Genomic DNA, 18,262 nt, shown 5'->3' on the forward strand with positions numbered 1-18,262 from the left:
CAATACAAACCCCTGGAGCATCTGTTTTGGCCACAAGAATGAAGGAAATGATAGCTCTCGTGTCATTGCCCTGTGCTAATGCTGAGCAGGGTTTCCTCCTTCTCTTGAGGAACAGGGCTCTGCTGCCTCAAATCTGGCTCTCCCAGGGGTGATGGGCTGTCACCCAAGCCTCAGAACTTCCTTGGCCCTTCCTCACTCCTGAGCCCAGTTCCTAGCTGCAGGGAGGTGGGCAACTCTGCTGCCTGCAGTCTCCGTGCCACCAGAAGGCTCTGCTGCAAAGCTCGGAGCTGCAGCGTGGAGCCGCAGAAGAGACTGGCAGATGAAGATCGGGGTTACATCCTCCCTTCAAAACAACTTCTGCAGCTGCTCAGAGTCTTTGCAGCAGGTTCCTGGCCAAGCAGGTGACCCATAGGCTGCTGCAGGCGTGGGGGATGTTGAGTATCCCAGATGCTGTCTGGACAGGGACGCCCAATCCTTCTCACACACAGGGACTAGACAGTGGAACCCAAATCTCTATGGGAAGTATGGGGAGGGTGAAAAAGCTTCAACCAGACTGTTCTCCCTCAAGAAAGGTTGTTTTGTTACAAGGGGATGTTTTACAGGAAGGCATCAAGGGAATTTTTAGTGGGATAATACCCAGCTGAGTTGTTTCAGCTTCCCTGGTTTGTCTCTACATGTTGCTGCTTCTTGACCTCAGCTGGTTTTGAAGTGTTGTAATAATATTGCATTATTATTCCTAACACTGCTTTGATATTTTGAAGACGAAGCTTTCCTCACCCAGCTGTTCCGAGGAAGACTAGGGTATTCACAACCTTTTGTTCTGACTTGGAAACAATTGAAAGTGCTGGAATTTCCCACTTTTGGAAATTCCAGTTCTTTTCTCCTGAATGCTGGGGGAAGTGTAAACAAACTGTTTGGGGGTGTAGCCTCTGTGGCATGTGCCTTTCGACTGCTTCTTCAGCAGCTTGAAAGCACAGGAAACCGCGTGTGAGGACGGGTGGATACCATCAAGCCTGATTTGTATCTCTGGTTTATGAAAGCATCATCCACACAACGGCCTGAACCCTGCTGGGGATTTTCAGAGGCATGAAGTGAAGCTCTTGGTGAAGTCCCTGCACTGCTGCCAGCCCCACATGCATTTTCAGCCCCTTTCTCAGTAGAAGCGTTGCTCAGAGAGGTTTTGTGGTGTCTTCAGGGCCCTCCCTGGAGCTGGGGCTGGGCTCTTACCCGAGTTTGCCTGTGGGAGCAAGGAGACACCAAGGCTTCTCAGTCCCACCCAAACCTGCCGCAGTAAGTCAACTGCTCTCGCCCCAGGGTCAGCAACAGTGAGGTTTTATTTATCAGATTTAAAATTGTCTTTTCTATCTGGGTAAATTCCTTGGTTTAGTGGCATGTTCGGGTATGAATTATTTTGCTTCAAGACAATCTCCCTACCCAGACCCCTCTGCTCCCCTCCCCGAGACATCCCCGCTTGCAATGTGGTGCTGCTTTCCAGCGCAAAGTGAGTTGTTCTCTGGAGGGGACTGAGTGTCCCCTGAAGCCCCCGAAGCTGCGGTGACATCAAGGCAGTGGCTGTGTGCTGGCTCAGACACAAAGGGCCCCAGCTGCCACCTAGTCCTCCCCACCACACAGGACCAGCAGAGCCTTGCGGTAGTCGCCAGAGGTGTCCTTCTGCAAGAGGAAAAGCCATGTCAGAGAACCTGCCCTGGGGCAGCCTGGTTCAAGGTGCTGGGCACAGGGAAGGCACAGCCCCATGTCCTGGACACCCTGCAGCAGTGGAAGATGCCAGCACATCCTCTCTATAGCCAGACCAGCCAACACTGGGGCCAGGTTCCCCCTCCTCAGGTGATGCTCAGCCATTGCTCAGGTCCCCACAGGACTCAGGGCCAGGGCTCAGCCAGACAAGGTGATGAGCCAGGAAGGGAAGTCCCTGTCCTCTCACCTCAATCATGTGGTGCAGCGATTTGTCAAACAGGTCTATGAATTCGCCACGGATGTTGAACAGGTCAATCTCGCTCCGAGAAATCATGATCCGGGTCAGGGTCCTCTCATCTGTGCCAGCACCCTGCAAGGGGGAGCTTGAATAAAAAGCCCTGTATGGACTGGGGCTCACAGATGCTCCTGGCATCTCCAGCACAGTCCAAGCTGGGGACCAGGCCCACAGGAAGGCCACAAAAAAGAGGCTGGAACACCTCTCCTGTGAGCAAAGGCTGAGAGAACTGAGGTTGTTCAGCTTGAAGAAGAGGTCTCTGGAGAAACCTTACTGCAGTCTTTTAATACTGAAAAGTGGCTTTAGAAAGATGGGAAGAAACTTTTAGCAGGATCTGTAGTGATAGGACAAGCAGTGATGGTTTTAACTCAGAAGAAGTTTTTTACAATGAGGATGGTGAAACTGGCACAAGATGCCCAGAAAGGTGGTAGATCTCCCCTCTGTGGAAACATTCATGGCCAGGTTGGATGGGGCCTTAAGCAGTCTTGAAAATGTCCCTGCTTATTGCAGGGAATTGCACTAGATGACCTTTAAAGGTCCCTTCCAACCCTAACTGTTCTATGATCTCTCCTTGGACATATGCTGGACTTGCTGCCAGCAAGACATCAGTCAGACAGATCTGATAACCCCAGGTGTTGGTTTATGGTCAGCCCTCCTCACTCCTTCAGGGACAGCCAGAGGACAAACCCCATCCCTTTCTGGGGGTTAAAGCAGAGTCCCAAAGAATCCCAGCCCAGCCCTCTCCCATAGCCCAGCCCCAGGAAGGTCTGTCCTCACCTTCATGGACTTGTAGAGCTTGTCAGCGAAGAAAGCCGGCTTGTTCTTCACACTGCGGACTGCAACACACAGAGGGGATGGAAAGTGGGTTCCTGGCACCCAGGGGACACAGCACAGCAAGGAACTGTGGCACCACTGTCTCAGCCACAAACCCTCCTTCATACAAGGGTGCAGTCCTGGCCCTCTCTAGGGACTCTGTAGGTGCTCCAACCCATGCCCCACTGGGAGTCTCCATGGCCCAAGGGCAGCAGGAATCTGCTGCCACACTGCCTTGGCAGTGACAGCTGAAGGGGCTGCTGGCCTGAGGGAGCACTGACCGATAGCCACGAAGGCGTCCCTCACATCTCCCGACATCCGCTTCTTGATGGCGTGCTCCACGTCGTGGTTGGTCAATTTGATGAACTCCTGGAACACTGGGGATGGGGGAGAGGAAAGGATCATTGCTGAGCTATTCCATTCCAGCCCTGGGCACCCAGGAGACTCCAGCCTCAGATGTGGAGACTTCTGGACCAGGTGGGACCAGAGCAGGCTTGGGTAACTTCAAGTCACCTCAAATGCCAGGCCACACCAGCTCTTCCCACTGCCTCCTCCCCACCACAGCTGGGGAGACAGGGCTCAACCTCAGCCTTGAGAGGATCCCCATCTCCCCACCTCCCATCCAGCCCAAATCCAAGCACTTGTTTTGCAGCTGATGGAGAAATGTGATCCTACCTCTGCGGAGGTGGGGGTAGCTGCGGGTGCAGAGGATGCTGAGGAATCGCGTCTCCAGGGAGTCACTGGAGTCATTGCTGGAGACATCAGCAAGTTTCTGGGAGAGAGCAAAGAGTGAAGAGGGAAGCAGAGAGATGGACTTGGCAGAGAGGGACACAGGTGTCAAACAGCTCTTCCTGGGACAGCCAGTCCTGACTGGAAACCCTTTTGTAAAGAGGGTCACCTTTTATGAGCAAGGAAATAGCTGGGGATGTTTTCCCCCTAAAAAAGGCATTTCCTCTGCATGGATGTGAAGCTATGCACTCACAGATTATCTCTAAGAAAATATGTTTTCAAGTTTTTATGGAAAAAGCTCTGTAGTGCTCACAGTTAAGACTTTTTTTTTCCTTTGTGGAGGATATTTCAGGGGTGACCAACACCACCTGAAGAGGAAATTCAGGGCTGCTAGACACAGAAGCCACCCTGGACCACAGCAATGCTGCCCATGAATGAAACAGCTGCCATTCCTCTATGGACATCAGTGGGAGGCTGTGCTCATCTCCTCCTTTAGGCTTCTAAGTCATCCCTTCCCCAATTCCCACTTTTGGGGAGCCAGGGAAGCCAGCCCTGAGTCCCACACTGCCTGAAACATGGGTCCTGCACGCAGGCTTGGTCCCCAAGGGCAGTGCAGGGGGCTTTCTCCCTCTCCTGCCCCACACTACAGGGAAATGCTCTCATTGCAGGTCCCATCTATCCCCTTATCCCCTATCCTGATGCAAGGACACTAGAGTCCCAAGCCAGTGAGCACAGCTCATGTGGTCAGAAATGCGTGGCTTGTGGGGCTGCAGTTCCCAGCCCCAGCCCTGCACCACAGGATGGCAGCATCCCTTCAGACATGCAGAAGGGTGAGGAGCGAAAGGGCAGGCACTCACCAGGGTCTCAGCAACAACCTGGTGGAGAGAGAGAGACAGGAAGACAACAGGGTCAGAAGGTGGTGCTCAACCTTTATTGTTCCCTGACAAAGCAAGGGAAGTATAGCAAAATCCCTGTCCCCAGGTCCCCTGCTTCCCCATGAGCAGGACCCATGTCCTCCTCCAGTATGGCCTCTACACCAGTACCTTGGGAGGGTGGTCTTTGGCCAAGCAATCAGGGTCCCCCCAGCCCTGGAGCTTGGGTACCAGCCTCTTGCTCCTCTTGGAGCATCCTTGCCTGGCTCTAGGCTGGCTCCCACCAGCCTGCCCATCTCTGCCAGTGGGATGAGGGGAAGGGCAGCTTTGCTGACAAAACACAGCGTGGTGCCAGGTCAGGTGCCACCTGGCTGGCTTGTCCCTGTGCATGTCATCCCTGGCTCTCTCTGTTCAGCAGGGTGAGGTGAGCAGCAGCACTTGCAGCAGGGGTGCAGGCAGTGAATGGGCAGTGATGCCTAATGATTTCAGCTTTTATATGTTTCATATATTTGCATTCCTGCAATTCCTCAGTGTGTAACTCTGAATTCCATATAGACTGTTAACTTCTGCTTTCCCATTTTAGTCAGACAAAACAATTCCTCTCTAGGCCTGGGAATCAAGGACACCTGACTGTCTCAGGCCCTGAGAAATGTAAACAAAAGTAAGTTGTGGGGGAGCAAACTTGGTGCAAATGACTTCATTAGCTGAAACTGTAATTGAAAGATTAACTCCCAATATGCAAACTTATAAAAGTATGAAAACCCATGACCCACCATCCATTTTGGGGTGTAGCCCCCTGGGAGGGCTACATGTGCCCTAAATGCACCTGAAAGCCCTTCAGTAAATCTAAGCGCTTTTAATTCTCTTAATTTTGTCTAACCTCTGTTTTTAAGTGGCTCCAAAAAGGCATCAGCAGAAGTACAGGCAGAGAGTGTGGCAGGGTGCAGGCAATGCCTGGGCAGAGGGTCAGGCAGAGAGTGTGGCAGGGTGCAAGCAGTGCTTGAGCAGAGGTACAGGCAGAGTGTAGCAGGGTGCAGGCAGTGCACAGACAGGGACACAGGCAGCACAGCCTCCACTCCCTCTGCTGGTGGCAGCCCTGCTGGGAATGCTGTGGTGCTCTCTGTGCATTGGAACATCCAGTGCTGGCATGGGACAGCCAAGCAAGAGTTCGGGTTTGACCCTGCACAGATTTCCCAGCCCCTTATAGAAAAGACGTGGCGCTGAAGAGCAGGAGGTCAGGGAACACAGCCTGTGGGTCACAGGTCTCCTGGGACCAGGAGCTGAGCCAGGGAATGAGCCCCCACAGCCCCCTGCACTGCTTCTGGCTGCTCAGCCTTCCCCTTCCAGTTGTGTCTCACCACAGCTCAGTAGAGGTTTGGAGCACCCCAGTGTGTCAGGGCTGCCCCCTGCACAAATCACAGAGGGTGGCTCCTGCAGACCAGCCCAAAGCTGCATTTGAAGCTCAAGAGCCAAATTTCAGCATCAGTGTGTACTACTGAACCCCAGAGTGGCAGCTCTGCACTGGTTGGGGACACCCTGGGGCTGCTCTCCCTGTGCATGGAGCAGCAGAGCCAAGGGCTTCAGCAATCAGGCATGGGAGCTTTACTTCCAAGGGTGTCATTTCACCTGGCATCTCCCCCTGCAGTTTACAGAGACCCTGGCCAAGCAGCATTTGCTTCCCTGAGAATGTTAATTCCAGATCAGGGCATGCAACATCCTCTTCTTTTTTTAAATGCAAAGTCCATAAGAGCATGGGTCTTACCTTGGCATCTTCGTGTGCCTGCGTTTGGTTCTCTGGTCCTTCATCACGGTTGCCCTGTGGTTGGATACAAAAATCATGGAGATGCGGAGGGGACATCTCCTGGGAGAGCCCCAAGTGAGGGGGTGGCAGACAGAGCCCACCAGCACTGCCCAGCCAGGGAGTGATGCTCTGTCTTCCCCAGCCACTGTCCTTCCAGACCCACAGCACTGCCAGTGGCAGGGAGAGGAAAACACCCAGTGAGAGTTGCCCATACCAGAGCCAGGGAGACGAGAATCCTCTTGAAATGCCCTGATGTGTCACCGCTCAGGTCACTTTCCAGGGTCTTGTGGTAGGCTGTGGAGAAGGAATGGCTGAGCCTTGCAGCTCAGCTTCCCACCCACCAGTGCCTGTTGTGCCTGTGATCCTCGTGGGAAGCATGGCTGAAGCAGATGCCTCCATCTGCTGAGCTCAAACCCAGGGAAGAGGGGATCACCCCAGCAGCTCCAAAGCCCTGAGCATAATAAGCACAGCCTCTTGCTCTAGGTACTCTAGAGAGAATAGGATGAAAGAGCTCCCAGGGAAGAGAGATGGCACTGATGGCAGAGCTGGGGCAGGGCTGGTGAGATGGAGAGGTGAGGACCAGCACTCTGCTGGAAGGACTACCAGACCTTCACAACACCAAGCCATGGACCTAACCCAGAGAAAAAACTTTGCCTGGGCTGTAAAAGAGCCTTGTACAGAATTATCTGTGCCCAGAGCCTGGGTGCTCCCCTGTCCCTCCGTGCCCTACCTTCCTGATAGGCCTCGTTGATAGCCTTGATCTCCTGGTTGTTCCGCGTGGCCATGATTTCAATGAGGACGCTCTCATCTGTGCCGGCCCCCTGGAAGAGAGTGGCATGGTGGGTGTTGCAGGTGCCAACACCAGATGGGGACATGATTGCACTGCCCTGCAGTGCCAGGCAAGGAGGGGTCCAGGTCAACCATGTGGCAAAAGTCTACATTCAGCAAATGGCCCCAAGGGCTAGTAGGAAACAACATGAAGTGTCCAAATACACTGCTAGTGGGGTCCCAGCTGCTGTGACTGGTGGATAGCAGTGCATGTCACTGGTTTGCCCCTACCCTGGTTCTCCTGTGGCTACCAGCTGGCTGAGCATGCTGGGCTACAAAGAGGCATGCAAGTCTTTAGTGCAAACCAGGTCTTTGTCCTGATAATTTCTGATCTTTTCTTCTCCACAGGAGACGAGACCCTGGGGCATATGAAGCTGTGGGCATTGACAGCCCTGGGCCACCAGCAGTGTGACAATTACCTCCACGGCCTTCCTCAGCTGCTTGGCATCATACTGGGCCGGTGTCAGCATCAGCCCAAGGATCAGCTTGGCCAAGCTGCCAGAAAGTTCAGATTTCAGGTCTGCCATCAGGTCCTGCAAAAGTGTTTGAGGATTCAGTCCCCACCTGCTTCTGCAGGGACAGACCAGTTGAGCCAACATGAAAGGAAAAAAAGGGTAGGAGAGTATAGGGATTGGAGACATCTAAGAAAACTCTTGGGGCAGTTTAATGTCACATATTCGGGTGGCTCTGAGGAGATTCTGGCTCTGGAGTCCTCTGTGTGGAGCTGAGGATGGGGCAAGTGAAGGGGAAGGACACCCAGAGTGGGAGGCTGCTGTGACAACTGTTTCCCTTGGGGGAATCATGCCAGGACAGGTGAGTGTGCCCCAGATGCCCACTGCTCCCTGGGCAGGATTCCTTTAAGTGAGGGGCTGATCTCCATGTGGCAGGGGGCAGGATGTGTGCAGGAGGAAGCAGGGTGGGATGGAGGCTGCAGTACCCTGCCATAATGAGCCTTGTAAGCCTTTAGGATCTGTTGCCTCTGGGCGTTGCTCCTCCTGGTCACCACCTCTATGATGGCCCCTTCGTCCGTGCCTGCAATGACAGCAGAACCACACAGTGTCACCGTGTCACCCTGACCATGGGCACATTGCCACCCCCACAAACTGGGCAGGCGGGAAGGGAGAACTCCCACAACTCTGTCTCAATTCCCCCTGGGGTTTCCATGCAGCCCTGTGTGGGCCAGGGTGGATTTTCTGCCCCAGGAGCTGTTGAGGAGCAGCAGGAAGAACCTAAACTCACAGTCCTCACTTACCCAGGCCCTTCATTGCCTTCCTCAGCACCTGCGCATCCCCATCATCGTTGAAGTCTCCTGCAGGCTGCACAGTTCCTCGCAGCTGTGGATGCAGAGAGGGGTTTATGTTCACCCTCGAGATGAGAGACAGGGAGGGAGGAAGGGATGAAGGGATGGAGAGAGAGAGGGATGGAGAGGAGAGATGGAGAGAAGGGGAGATGGAGAGGGGGGAAGGTGCCACCCAGCAAGCTGAGGCCAAAGCAGGTTTTGTGTTAGTGCAAGCACCTGGGGATCTCCCCACCACTGTCACCCCTTTCAGTAGGGGCAAATCATAGCCAGACTAGCAGAGAGCAGGAAGAAGAGAGCAACACAGTCCCTGGAGTCTTGGTGTCCTGCCCAGTGTTACACCTGCCTACCCTAGCCTGGAACATCTCAGCCTGGGCTGGCCACGTCACTGAGAGACAGAAGAGTCGCTGAAAGGTGCCCACTCCTGCCCTACAGTTCTATCCCCCTGTGTCCTTACAGCTTCAAACACATCTCCATGCTCCCAGCGTTCACGTAGGGCTCAGGGTGTATTTTCTGCACATCCCAAAGCACCCTTTTGTGGGAGCTTCAGCTGCATGCAGGTTGCTGCTCCCCAGACTGCAGCCATGCCCTGGCCAGCTCTGGGCTACCCCAAGGGGCAGGAGTTCTTTGGTGGGCAGGGTTTCATGTGATGCATTGCAGAGACGTGCAGGACCCACTGCCCCAAGGGAGGAAGGCCTCAGAGAGAGGAGGGGGTTAGTGGAGCCCACGGGGGGGCAGCCAGCCCTGCCACGGTTACATCCTGTCAACCTCGTACCCCAAAACCAGAGAATGGCATCCAGAGAAGCCAGGGAGCGAGAGACAGAGCAGAGGTGTGGGGCTGGCTGTGCCCCATGGCAGACAGGAGAAGCCAGGAGTCCCAAGCTGGCAGGCAGCACAGAGGGGGTGCAGGGGGGCTGGGGGTGCTGACCTCTACTTTGACCGCACTAAGCTCCCACATCCGATAGGCCACCTGCGCCGCCTCGGGGAAGAACTCACCTGCAGCACTGCAACGGAGGGCAAGGACAGGGGACAGTGAGCCATGGGGGCCCTGCACCTGCCAGCAGACCCCCTCACCCTGTCTTGCTCCTCCATGAGGGGGGTTTTGTATCCACTGGGCACAGCGGCAGGAGCCAGGTGCTTGCTGTGGGGCTGGATGGGTGGGAATGGGAGGAAATGTGTGGTGAATCCCAACCTCTGCCACCAGAGCATCCTCCCTCCAGGGGTTTGGCCCTGCCCTGCAGGGCTCCCATGTGCCAAGAAGGGACCATGACATTGTGGCTGGTCATGTAGAGGGGCCACAGGGCTCCCTGTACTGAACCACAGTCCCTGTGGGTGCTGCTGGTCCAGGTGCTCCACCAGGCTTTGACCCAGATGTCATACCCAGCACCAAGGGGGTGAAGAGGGACAAAGGGGGGTGACAGATGGTCTTACTCATCATCCCCTCCGCACAGCTTCAGCAGAGCCTTCTTGTACTCCCCAGACGTGTCCTCCTGGAAAGGCAGATGGAGACAGAGAACCATGCAGTAGGTAGAGTCAAGGTAGTGCCATGAGACAAGCTGATGGAGAGGGGTCTCCTTGAACCCTGTCCTCAGAGATGGACACCCAGCACAGCCCTCCCAGGGGTGCTGGCATCATGAGGGAGGCAGCACCAGCAGCTGCTTGGAGGGTGAGCAGGAACCCCCAGCCCTTACCTTTATCATGTTGTAGAGAGATTTCTCATACTTGGTCCTGAACACCTCCCGGATGTCCAGCATGTCGATCTCACTGCGGGACACCATGATGCGGATCAGCGTGTTGTCTCTCGTGCCCAGACCCTGCAATGGAGCAACCCCACATCAAGCCTGGGATGTCTGAGCAACTCTGCTTAGCCCATCACATGTGGGACCCTCTATCTGACTTCTACCCAGCCCTGGGTCTGAAGGAGTAACTCCTTTGGAGGGTGGGGCAGAGACCCCAGGTCACGTAAGTCCTGCATCACCCTTCTCTCCAGCAGCACCCCGTGGCAAGGGGATGCCTCCTCTGGCCAGACCCCTGCAACACTGGGGGGTTTCTGTAGAGAAGGGGAAGTCCACTCACCTTCATGGCCTTGTAGAGCCTTTCAGCGAAATACTCTGCTTTGCTTCTGATGCATTTCACTGCAGGGAAATTAAGGTGTGGTGAGGGATGCCAACAACCAGCTTCACCAGTGCCTCCAGTGCCCCAAACGTCTGAGCACCCACACCCCATGGGAACCATATCCAGCATCCCCATCCATCCTGGAGGAGCCTCCCTGAGCTCCCTGATACCAGGTACACCCTGACCTTGCTGGCCCCAGTGCTGAGCCCTCCCAGTGAGGAAGAGCAGTGATGTGTTTTTGCAGGATCCCCATGTGGGGCTGGCTTACCCACGGCCAACATCAGCTTCTCAAAGTCACCAGAGAGCTCTCCCCGGATGCTCCTCTCAATGGGCTTCCCAGCAATCTTCAGATATTCATCAAAGACTGCAGAATGAGAGCAAGGAGATGCCTGGAGAAGCTGCCAAGATACGTTCAGGCCCACCCTGAGCTCGCAGGTGATGCTCACCCAGGCGGAGATGCTGCCTGCTCCTCCGGCCAAGGATGTAGATGAACTGGGCCTCATCTGTGCCCCATTTCAGCTCACCAGCTTCCAGCAGGTCCTTGTGGGATGGGGAAGGTAGCACAGCCTGACTCAGGGTGCTGCCTTTGGCAACCACTCGCCTTTTTCAGGCTAAATCCAGATGTCCCAGTGCCACCAGCCCCATCCCTGCCCAGATAACCACCTATCACAGTAACCCACCAAGCCTCACCTTGGCATCCTGCTCCACCAAGTCCTCACTCACCACATCGTCCTCTTCCCTGGCACCCTGTGGGAGAGAGATGGGCTCAGCCCTGCAGGGCACAGTCACCCACCACCTACAGACTCTGGACAGATGGACACACCTGAAGCAGAACGACGAGCATCTTCTTGAAGTGGCCCGATGTGTCTCCAACGATGTCAGCTTCCAGGTCTCTCTCATAGGCTGGGAATAGGAAGGGAAGAGGTCAGGCCTGGAGAGCTGGATCCCTTCACCTCTGCCCTTTTTGTGGCCCAAGGGGCCCTTTCTCAGCCCTCACCATCTTTGTAGGCAGCCACCAGGTCATGGATCTCCTGGTTGGTGCGGGAGGCGAGGATCTCAATGAGGCACTTCTCATCTGTGCCGATGCCCTGTGGGCAGAGACACAGCCTCATGAGCCATGGGGCTGGCTGAGCTGTCCTCAGAGGGGCCCTGGGGGGCATGTCCACCCCTTACCGAGATGGCATCTTTGATCTCTTTGGCATCTCCATAAGCTGGGGGGCGCATCAGGCTCACAATCAGCCGCTCAAACTTCCCTGTCAGCTCGTACTTCAGGTCTGCAATGAGGTCCTGGTGGAGGGGGAGAAAGGGGCTGGGGGATTCCCTGCTCCACAGCACCTCTGAGTGGGTCCCTGTGTGGGCTGGGTGGTGGCAGCCACAGCCACTTGTGTTTGCAGTGGGGACATGGGCCAGCGAGCGTTCCTGGCTTTACCTTCCCATAGAGGGACTTGTAGGCTTGGCAGATCTCCACCCGCTGCTTGTTGCTTCTGGATGTGATGAGGTCGAGGATGGCCTCCTTGTCACTGCCTGTGGGGAGAGCCAGGAGTCACCACAGCCACCCTGCTGTCCCCAAAGCTGCTCTGGAGCTGGGGCTGGGAGGACAAGCAGAGCCAAGCTGGCTCCAGGGAGGAAAGGAAAGCAGGAGAGCCTTAGCACACTGCTGAAGCAGTCAGTCAGCTGAGAGGGGAAGTGATGCAGGACACCCAGCCAGGGTCAACCAAAGGAATAGGGGACACCAGGGACAGTCTGCAGGAGCGTCCATACCAAATCCCTTCATGGCATTGTACAAGGCCTCTGCATCCTGGTTGGCATTAAAGCCTGGGAAATCCTTCACTGAGCCCCTGTAGACCTATGGGAAAGGAGGGGAGAAAGTGTAAGAGGAAGTAGGAGCCCCAGTGGGATAGGGGAAGGAGAAGTTGAAGCTGAGCAGGATTGAGGTGAGATCTGCTGTGGCTCAGGTTGCCCAAGGCAAACCTCAGACATAAACAGTTGTTCTCCTCTGCAGTTGTTTCTTTTCCTGTTTACTCTCCCTACAAAGAGAATTAATTTTCCACTGCCTATTGCAAGCAAGAAACCACTCTGGGTGCTGAGGGTCCCCCCAGGCTCTGTATGGCCTCCAAGCAGAGAGACAAATCTAGAGGCACAAATGGGCCCCTAACTGGAAAACAGTGAGAAGCATCAGAGCTGCCAACAGTTTGTCCTGCTCCAGCATGCACTCCCATGGGGCCCAGGCTGATCCAAGGGGTTGAAGCAGAGACCCTGGGTATTGGGAAAAACTTTCCCAAGACAGCCTGAGAAATCCTGGAGGTTAATATGATCCACTTCTATCTGCTTTTCTGCCACTTCCAGACTGCATGACAGGGAGCCCAGGAATGACACCTCCAGAGACCTCAGGAAAAAGGAGGGACCAAAATCCCCCTTTCCAGATCAGTTTTGTCCAGGGGAATTCACCCCACGGGAGCCTGGAGCCAGACTCTGAATGAGATCAGCACCACCCTGGGTAGAAGCAGATGCAAAACCATCCTGGCCCCGCATCAGGAACTGAGATGCATCCCCACCACAGGCACAGAATGAGAAGAACTGAGCAGCAGCATTTCCTTAGCAGTCTTGCTGAGAAACAGGAGGGCTGGGAGCTCAGCTGGAGCTGTCAGCTGTGTCAGCATCCTGGGATAGTGAGCATCCTCCCCTGGCTCTGCTTGTACCACGTGCCAGCTGGGTATGTGCACCTCCCTGGGCTCATCTGCTCAGGATCTGCTGCATGGCTTCTTTAAGATCCTCAGGAGCTGTAAAAAGGCCCAGGCCTGCTGCCAGCATGGACATCTAAAGCCAATATATCCTGGGAGAAGATGGGCATCAATGTCCCTGACCGAGGAAGTGCCTCCAGGAACGAGCCCAGGGAGATGGACTCAGGGCAGCTCCACACCCACCTCTCTCCTGGGGCCCATCCCAATGTCATGGCACAACAGTTCTGCTGCACATCCCACCCAGCACCTTCAGAAACAAACCAGCCTCTCTCCTCCTATTTTCCAGAAACTGGGCACAATCCACAGGCCCTCTTGGGAGGAGCTGCTAGCATTGGTGTCCCATGTGGCAGGGACCAAAAGGAGATGTTCCAGGGAACCAGGAGGGCACGGGACAGATCGTATTGCAGGTGATTCATCAGGAGAGCTGGATTTAGCCCCACTTCCCGGCAGCTCCCAGACCCTCCTGGCTTGGCACAAGCTGCTCCCACACACATGCCTTGCAGAGATGGAAATAAATTGCAAGGCAAAGGAGGTGCCTGGAGGCAGCAGGAGTGAACAAGGGTGGCTGGAGGGTATTGGGAAGTCAAGATATTGGCTGTAGCTAAATGGAGATGAAGAGCAGGGCTGTGTTCCTGCCTGCTGAGCCATCGAGGCATGAGCTGCCTGCCCTGCTGGGGCAAGGGAAACTGAGGCAGGAGCTCAGTGTTCTGCATCACCCCACAATCCCTGCATTCTCTCTGGGAATGAGCCCCAGGGAAGTGCGGGAACATCAGTTAGGATGGAAACAGCATCCTGCCCACTGCATACTCTTCACAACCCTATCCCACTTTCCATCCTGTTTCAGCTGTCAGGGGCCTCCCGCCTCCCCTCCTCCAGCCTCTGAGTCATCCTGGCCTGTCCGGGACCTCCCAGCTAAAAATAAGCCACACTGGGGACAGGAGGGTGGAAGCAAAATTCTCAGCATAGCTTTGCTCTCTTCCACCCCATGGCTGCTTGGGGTCCTGGATTACTGCAGGAAAATGCTCACCTACACTGTGCCTCGGTTTCCTCATCTAGAGCAATCACTGCCTTAGCTTGGCAGAAAGCCTTGGGTAGTAAGGCTGGAGGAAATAATTGCTTCATTTCTCCAGAGAATGGAAAGCAGAGCCTGGCCCCAGCAGTGGAGAGGGAAGGCTCTGGGCTGGGACTCCTCCCCTGCCAGCAGGCAGGCTGCACTGAGCCAGCCACAGCTGCCCACCGAGGCAGGCTTTTCCACCCACACTGAGATGTTTTCCTGGCTGCAGGGGAGCACCTGCTCACCCAGCTGCCACACTGCACCAGCCCCACTCTGGAGTGGGAAGTAATCCAAGCTGGGGAGAGGGGGAAGGCCCAAACCGAGCTGCATGCCTTGCAGCATGTTCAGGCGGGAGTTTTCTCCATCAAATGCCCAAATCTCCAGTGCAATATCTCCTCCCCTTCCCACGGCCCCGCTTCTCTTCCCCATCCCACTATGCTCCCAAAAGGATTTTTGCTCCCTGCTGTCCCTGCTCCCCAGCCCAGCACTTCTCCCATCTGCATCACATCCAGACAGCACTGGCTGGAGAGGCAGGAATGTAAACAGACTCTGGGCAGCATGGTGTCCATGCACGTCACCACATCCTTGCTGCTGCTGGAGATACTGCCCCAGCTCTGGGGTCTGCCTGTGGCAGCCCAGGACCCACCCCTGCCATGTGGAGCTCACCCTTACCTTTCCCTGGGGTGCCATGGCTTCCCAAGCTGGAAATCTCTGGAGTGAGGAGAAGGAGGAGCTGTGGAAGGGAACAGAAAGGTCAGTGTGAGCCAAGGCCCCTCTCTGCAGGCTGTGTTAGTTAGAGGAGGGTTTGCTCCCTCCTGGGGTGTGGTGCCCATGGGAGAGCAATGCCAGGTGGTGCAGGATGGATCAGCGAGAGGGGCTCTGCCAGCCACCCTGTGGTTACTGAGCCTTTGCTGGACTGAGGGCACCCCAGGCCAGGGGCAGAGCAGAGCCTGCACAGCTTCCTGCCAGTACCCAGAGAAACCAGAGGGGAAAATGTGCTGAATATGTGGAAAAGGGCCAAGCACCCTCTGCAGGGCTGGCCCTTCTCACTGCACCCCATAATGTCCTTTCTGCTTCCCTGCAGCCCCAGGCCCTGGGGCCATCCCAGCTTTAGCAGCTGCTGGGGACATTTCCTTGTCACACGGTGCTGGGCAGCCCCCACAATATTCCCCCACAGCTGTTATCTGGGTTTCTGTGCAGCGATCAAGGCCACCATCAGTCCCACACATCCTTGGAGACCAGAAAACACAGCTGGGTTTCCAGGGTAACTTGCTGGTTGTTTTCTAACACCAGCACCACTTATAACTACAACCCACTGCGGTGTGGGCTCTCCCCACCCTCGCAGAGAAGGTGCCCCAGCAGCGCCATTTGCTCCGAGGAAGCTGGTAGAGGGAGAAAAACAGCTGGAAAATGGAGCCCAGCCATGAATGAACCGCTGAGCGTCAGCTGAGGCCAGCCATGAGGCACAGCCCCGCCTGGCTCCTGCACCCTCCCTCTGAGACACGTTGCAGAAAAATTCACAGCAGAGCAGGGCCACCCTGGGGGATTTCTGACCCCGGAGGAGTTCGGTTTCATGCCGTGGAGCGAGCAGGAGAAATCACATAGACTTCCCTGGCTGCACATCCCTGCAGGAGCACCCAGGCAAGGGGAGACCCAGCCCTGCAACCCTCTGTGCAGCTACGTGCTCCTGCTTGGGTACGGGAAGCTTTAAGCACCCACAGGAACTCTGGTTGAGGGAGAAAGTTCTGCAGAAAGCCAGAGCTGCTTTCACCTCCCCTTCCCTCTCCAGCGGGGGAGGCCTCACCCCCTTCCTGCGGCTCCTGGCTGGGGACAGGGGACAGCCCCCACATGTCCCACACGCAGTGGGGCTGCAATGCGGCCTGATGCTGGGTAGGTGCCAGGGGATCCCACCCCCCACACAGGCAGCCTCTTAATGTCACTTTGGAGCTGTGTACCCTCCCAGGAATGGGGAAATCCGAGCACGGCACAGCCCTTCTCCCTCACTGCATGCATGTGGCAGCAGGGCTGAGACCACCCAACTCATCTCGGCAGTGGCGGAGAATCGCCGACCACACCCAGTCCCCGACCTGTCCTCGCAGTGCCCCGTCCCTGTCCCCACTGCTGCTGGCACCTCCGCAGAGGCCGGGACAGCAGCCCCGGGGAAATCCCCGGACAAACACACCCCATCCATCGGGCGGCAGTGGCCCAGCATGGGGGTACACCTGCCCCCCACCCAGCAACGGAGAAATAAATGTGGGCTATGGGGATCCCGTGAGAAATCCTAAATGACGTGCACAGCCTTCGTGGGAGCCTGTTTCGCCAGCAATGCACCCCTCCAGCCTCTCCGAAGCACCCCAAGGTCTGAGCTCAGGGGTGCTCCCCAGGAGCCCCACTGCCTTGCGGGGCTCCCCCAGCACAGAGGCCACCACGCTCCGTGCCCCGCTACCCGCTGTCCGAAGCAAAGGGAGCTTCCCCGGGTTAAAAAACCACCGGCATCCATCCTCCTGCTGGGGCTAGGGACGTCCCCAAAATGCCCTGCCCCACCCCACTGCCAAAAAGCCTCCCGGGCCTTCAAGAGCTCCGAGCCTCTGGGCTATTGCGGGGTGCATTTACCTGTGCAAAACTTGGTGGGTACCAAACCAGGGGGGATGCTCAGTTTGGATCCCAGCTGGAAAGAAGGATGGGTGTTTCCGCAGCCCCCGCAGCACCAAAGCATGGATTAAAGCGCATCCCGCCGGGACACACCCAGCGGGGCCCGCAGCCCCGCCAGCACCCACCTCAAAAAGCACCCACCAGCAGCGCAGCCCCCCGGGGCTTGTCAAGAAGGAAAAATTTTCCATAAAAAGAAAAAAACCCCAGGGATTCCCCCTGCAGCCACCCCTTGGAGGGAGCCTCCGCTCGCACAGCTAGCCGCCCAACCCAGCCAGGGCTTTCCACGACTTTCCTCCCCCCCGGCCATTGTGGGAAGAAGTGCCCGGCCCCGTCCGGCCCCGGGCCGCAGCCCCCGGGCCGCTCCCCGCGGTGCCCCGGCCCGCAGCGGGCACTGACCGGCAGCGCGGAGCTCTCGGGTGCGCTCACAGCCGCCGCCGCGCCCGCGCTGCTCCTGGGGCCGAGCGCTCGTCCTTGGCCAGCAGCTGTTTCTGCACGGCGAGACGTCCCCGCCCCCGAGTCCCCGCCTGCCACGGCCAGGGCCACATCCCACCCCTGGTGCCACGCCAGACCTGAGCCGGGTGCCCGCGGTGCAACGGCAGGCAATGTCACCCACAAAATCACCCGCAAAATCACCGTACCCTGCCCGGCTGCGGGGAAGGGGGTCTGGCTGAAACAGGAGCCCCCCGAGAAGAGTCCCACTGGTGTGTGCAGGGCAGCGGTGACACGCACACTGCCAGGCAGAACGATTGCATTTCAGCTACGGAAATGTCACCCTTCTGTCCCCCCAGCTGTGGTTTCCTGGCGAACGCCCGGCCCAAGGTGTCCCACTGCCTCCCAGTGCTGCTGCCAGCCACCTCCTCCTCCACCAAATCACCCCTTCCCTGCTCATGGCTGGGAAATGTCCATCCCTGACTCTGCAAGAGTCTGAGGAGGGAAGAATGGCCTGGTCTTGGTCCTCCAGGACCCACTTAAGGAGGTAGGTGCTGACCAAGGCTCTGCAGTGAGCACCCATGGGGCAGGACCCCAGCATGATGACCTGGTTTTCCTCCCAGTCTTCTCTTTCCATGCTGCAGACACAGATGAGATGCAGGCTGTCTCTCCAGGATGCTCTTGGCAGGCTGTACCGTTTCCTGCAGTGCCCCGAGGCCGTTTCCTTCCCTGCCTCACCCACGTTTAACCCAGCACCTTTGCCACCACGCTTTGCCCAGCCAGCACAGAGGCCACAGCAGAGCTGGAGGAGCTGGTGGAACTTCCCAGAAACCACAGGCACTGGTGTCTGACATCAGCCGACGAAACAGAAAAACCCACGGATCCCTGGAGATGCTGAAGGCTTCTGATGTGTAACCTTTCAGGCTGTGGTACCCACTGGC

General features: G+C 56.6%; 1 protein-coding gene across 3 annotated transcripts; it reads right to left on the bottom strand.

Moving 5' to 3' along the window:
- Positions 1–1,316: 1,316 nt before the first annotated feature.
- LOC117003349 (annexin A6) lies at positions 1,317–17,392 on the bottom strand. 3 transcript variants are annotated; one of them, XM_033073229.2, is made up of 26 exons: positions 17,289–17,392; positions 14,913–14,973; positions 12,207–12,291; positions 11,875–11,969; positions 11,619–11,732; positions 11,443–11,533; positions 11,269–11,348; positions 11,136–11,192; positions 10,892–10,985; positions 10,714–10,809; positions 10,407–10,465; positions 10,022–10,144; positions 9,762–9,820; positions 9,259–9,334; positions 8,286–8,367; positions 7,971–8,065; positions 7,453–7,566; positions 6,936–7,026; positions 6,420–6,499; positions 6,167–6,220; positions 4,390–4,407; positions 3,479–3,575; positions 3,085–3,180; positions 2,768–2,826; positions 1,943–2,065; positions 1,317–1,671 (listed from the first exon to the last, which is right to left on the bottom strand). In XM_033073229.2, the coding sequence occupies exons 2-26, from the start codon at positions 14,928–14,930 to the stop codon at positions 1,612–1,614; spliced, it is 2,016 nt and encodes a 671-aa protein (XP_032929120.1). In that variant the 5' UTR covers positions 14,931–14,973; positions 17,289–17,392; the 3' UTR covers positions 1,317–1,611. The 3 variants fall into 3 exon arrangements, with proteins under 3 accessions (XP_032929120.1, XP_032929118.1, XP_032929119.1); XM_033073227.2 differs by lacking the exon at positions 17,289–17,392 and adding an exon at positions 16,854–16,881; XM_033073228.2 differs by lacking the exons at positions 4,390–4,407; positions 17,289–17,392 and adding an exon at positions 16,854–16,886.
- Positions 17,393–18,262: the final 870 nt, after the last annotated feature.

This window comes from Catharus ustulatus, chromosome 15, assembly GCF_009819885.2.
Source record: "Catharus ustulatus isolate bCatUst1 chromosome 15, bCatUst1.pri.v2, whole genome shotgun sequence".
NCBI lineage: Eukaryota > Metazoa > Chordata > Aves > Passeriformes > Turdidae > Catharus > Catharus ustulatus.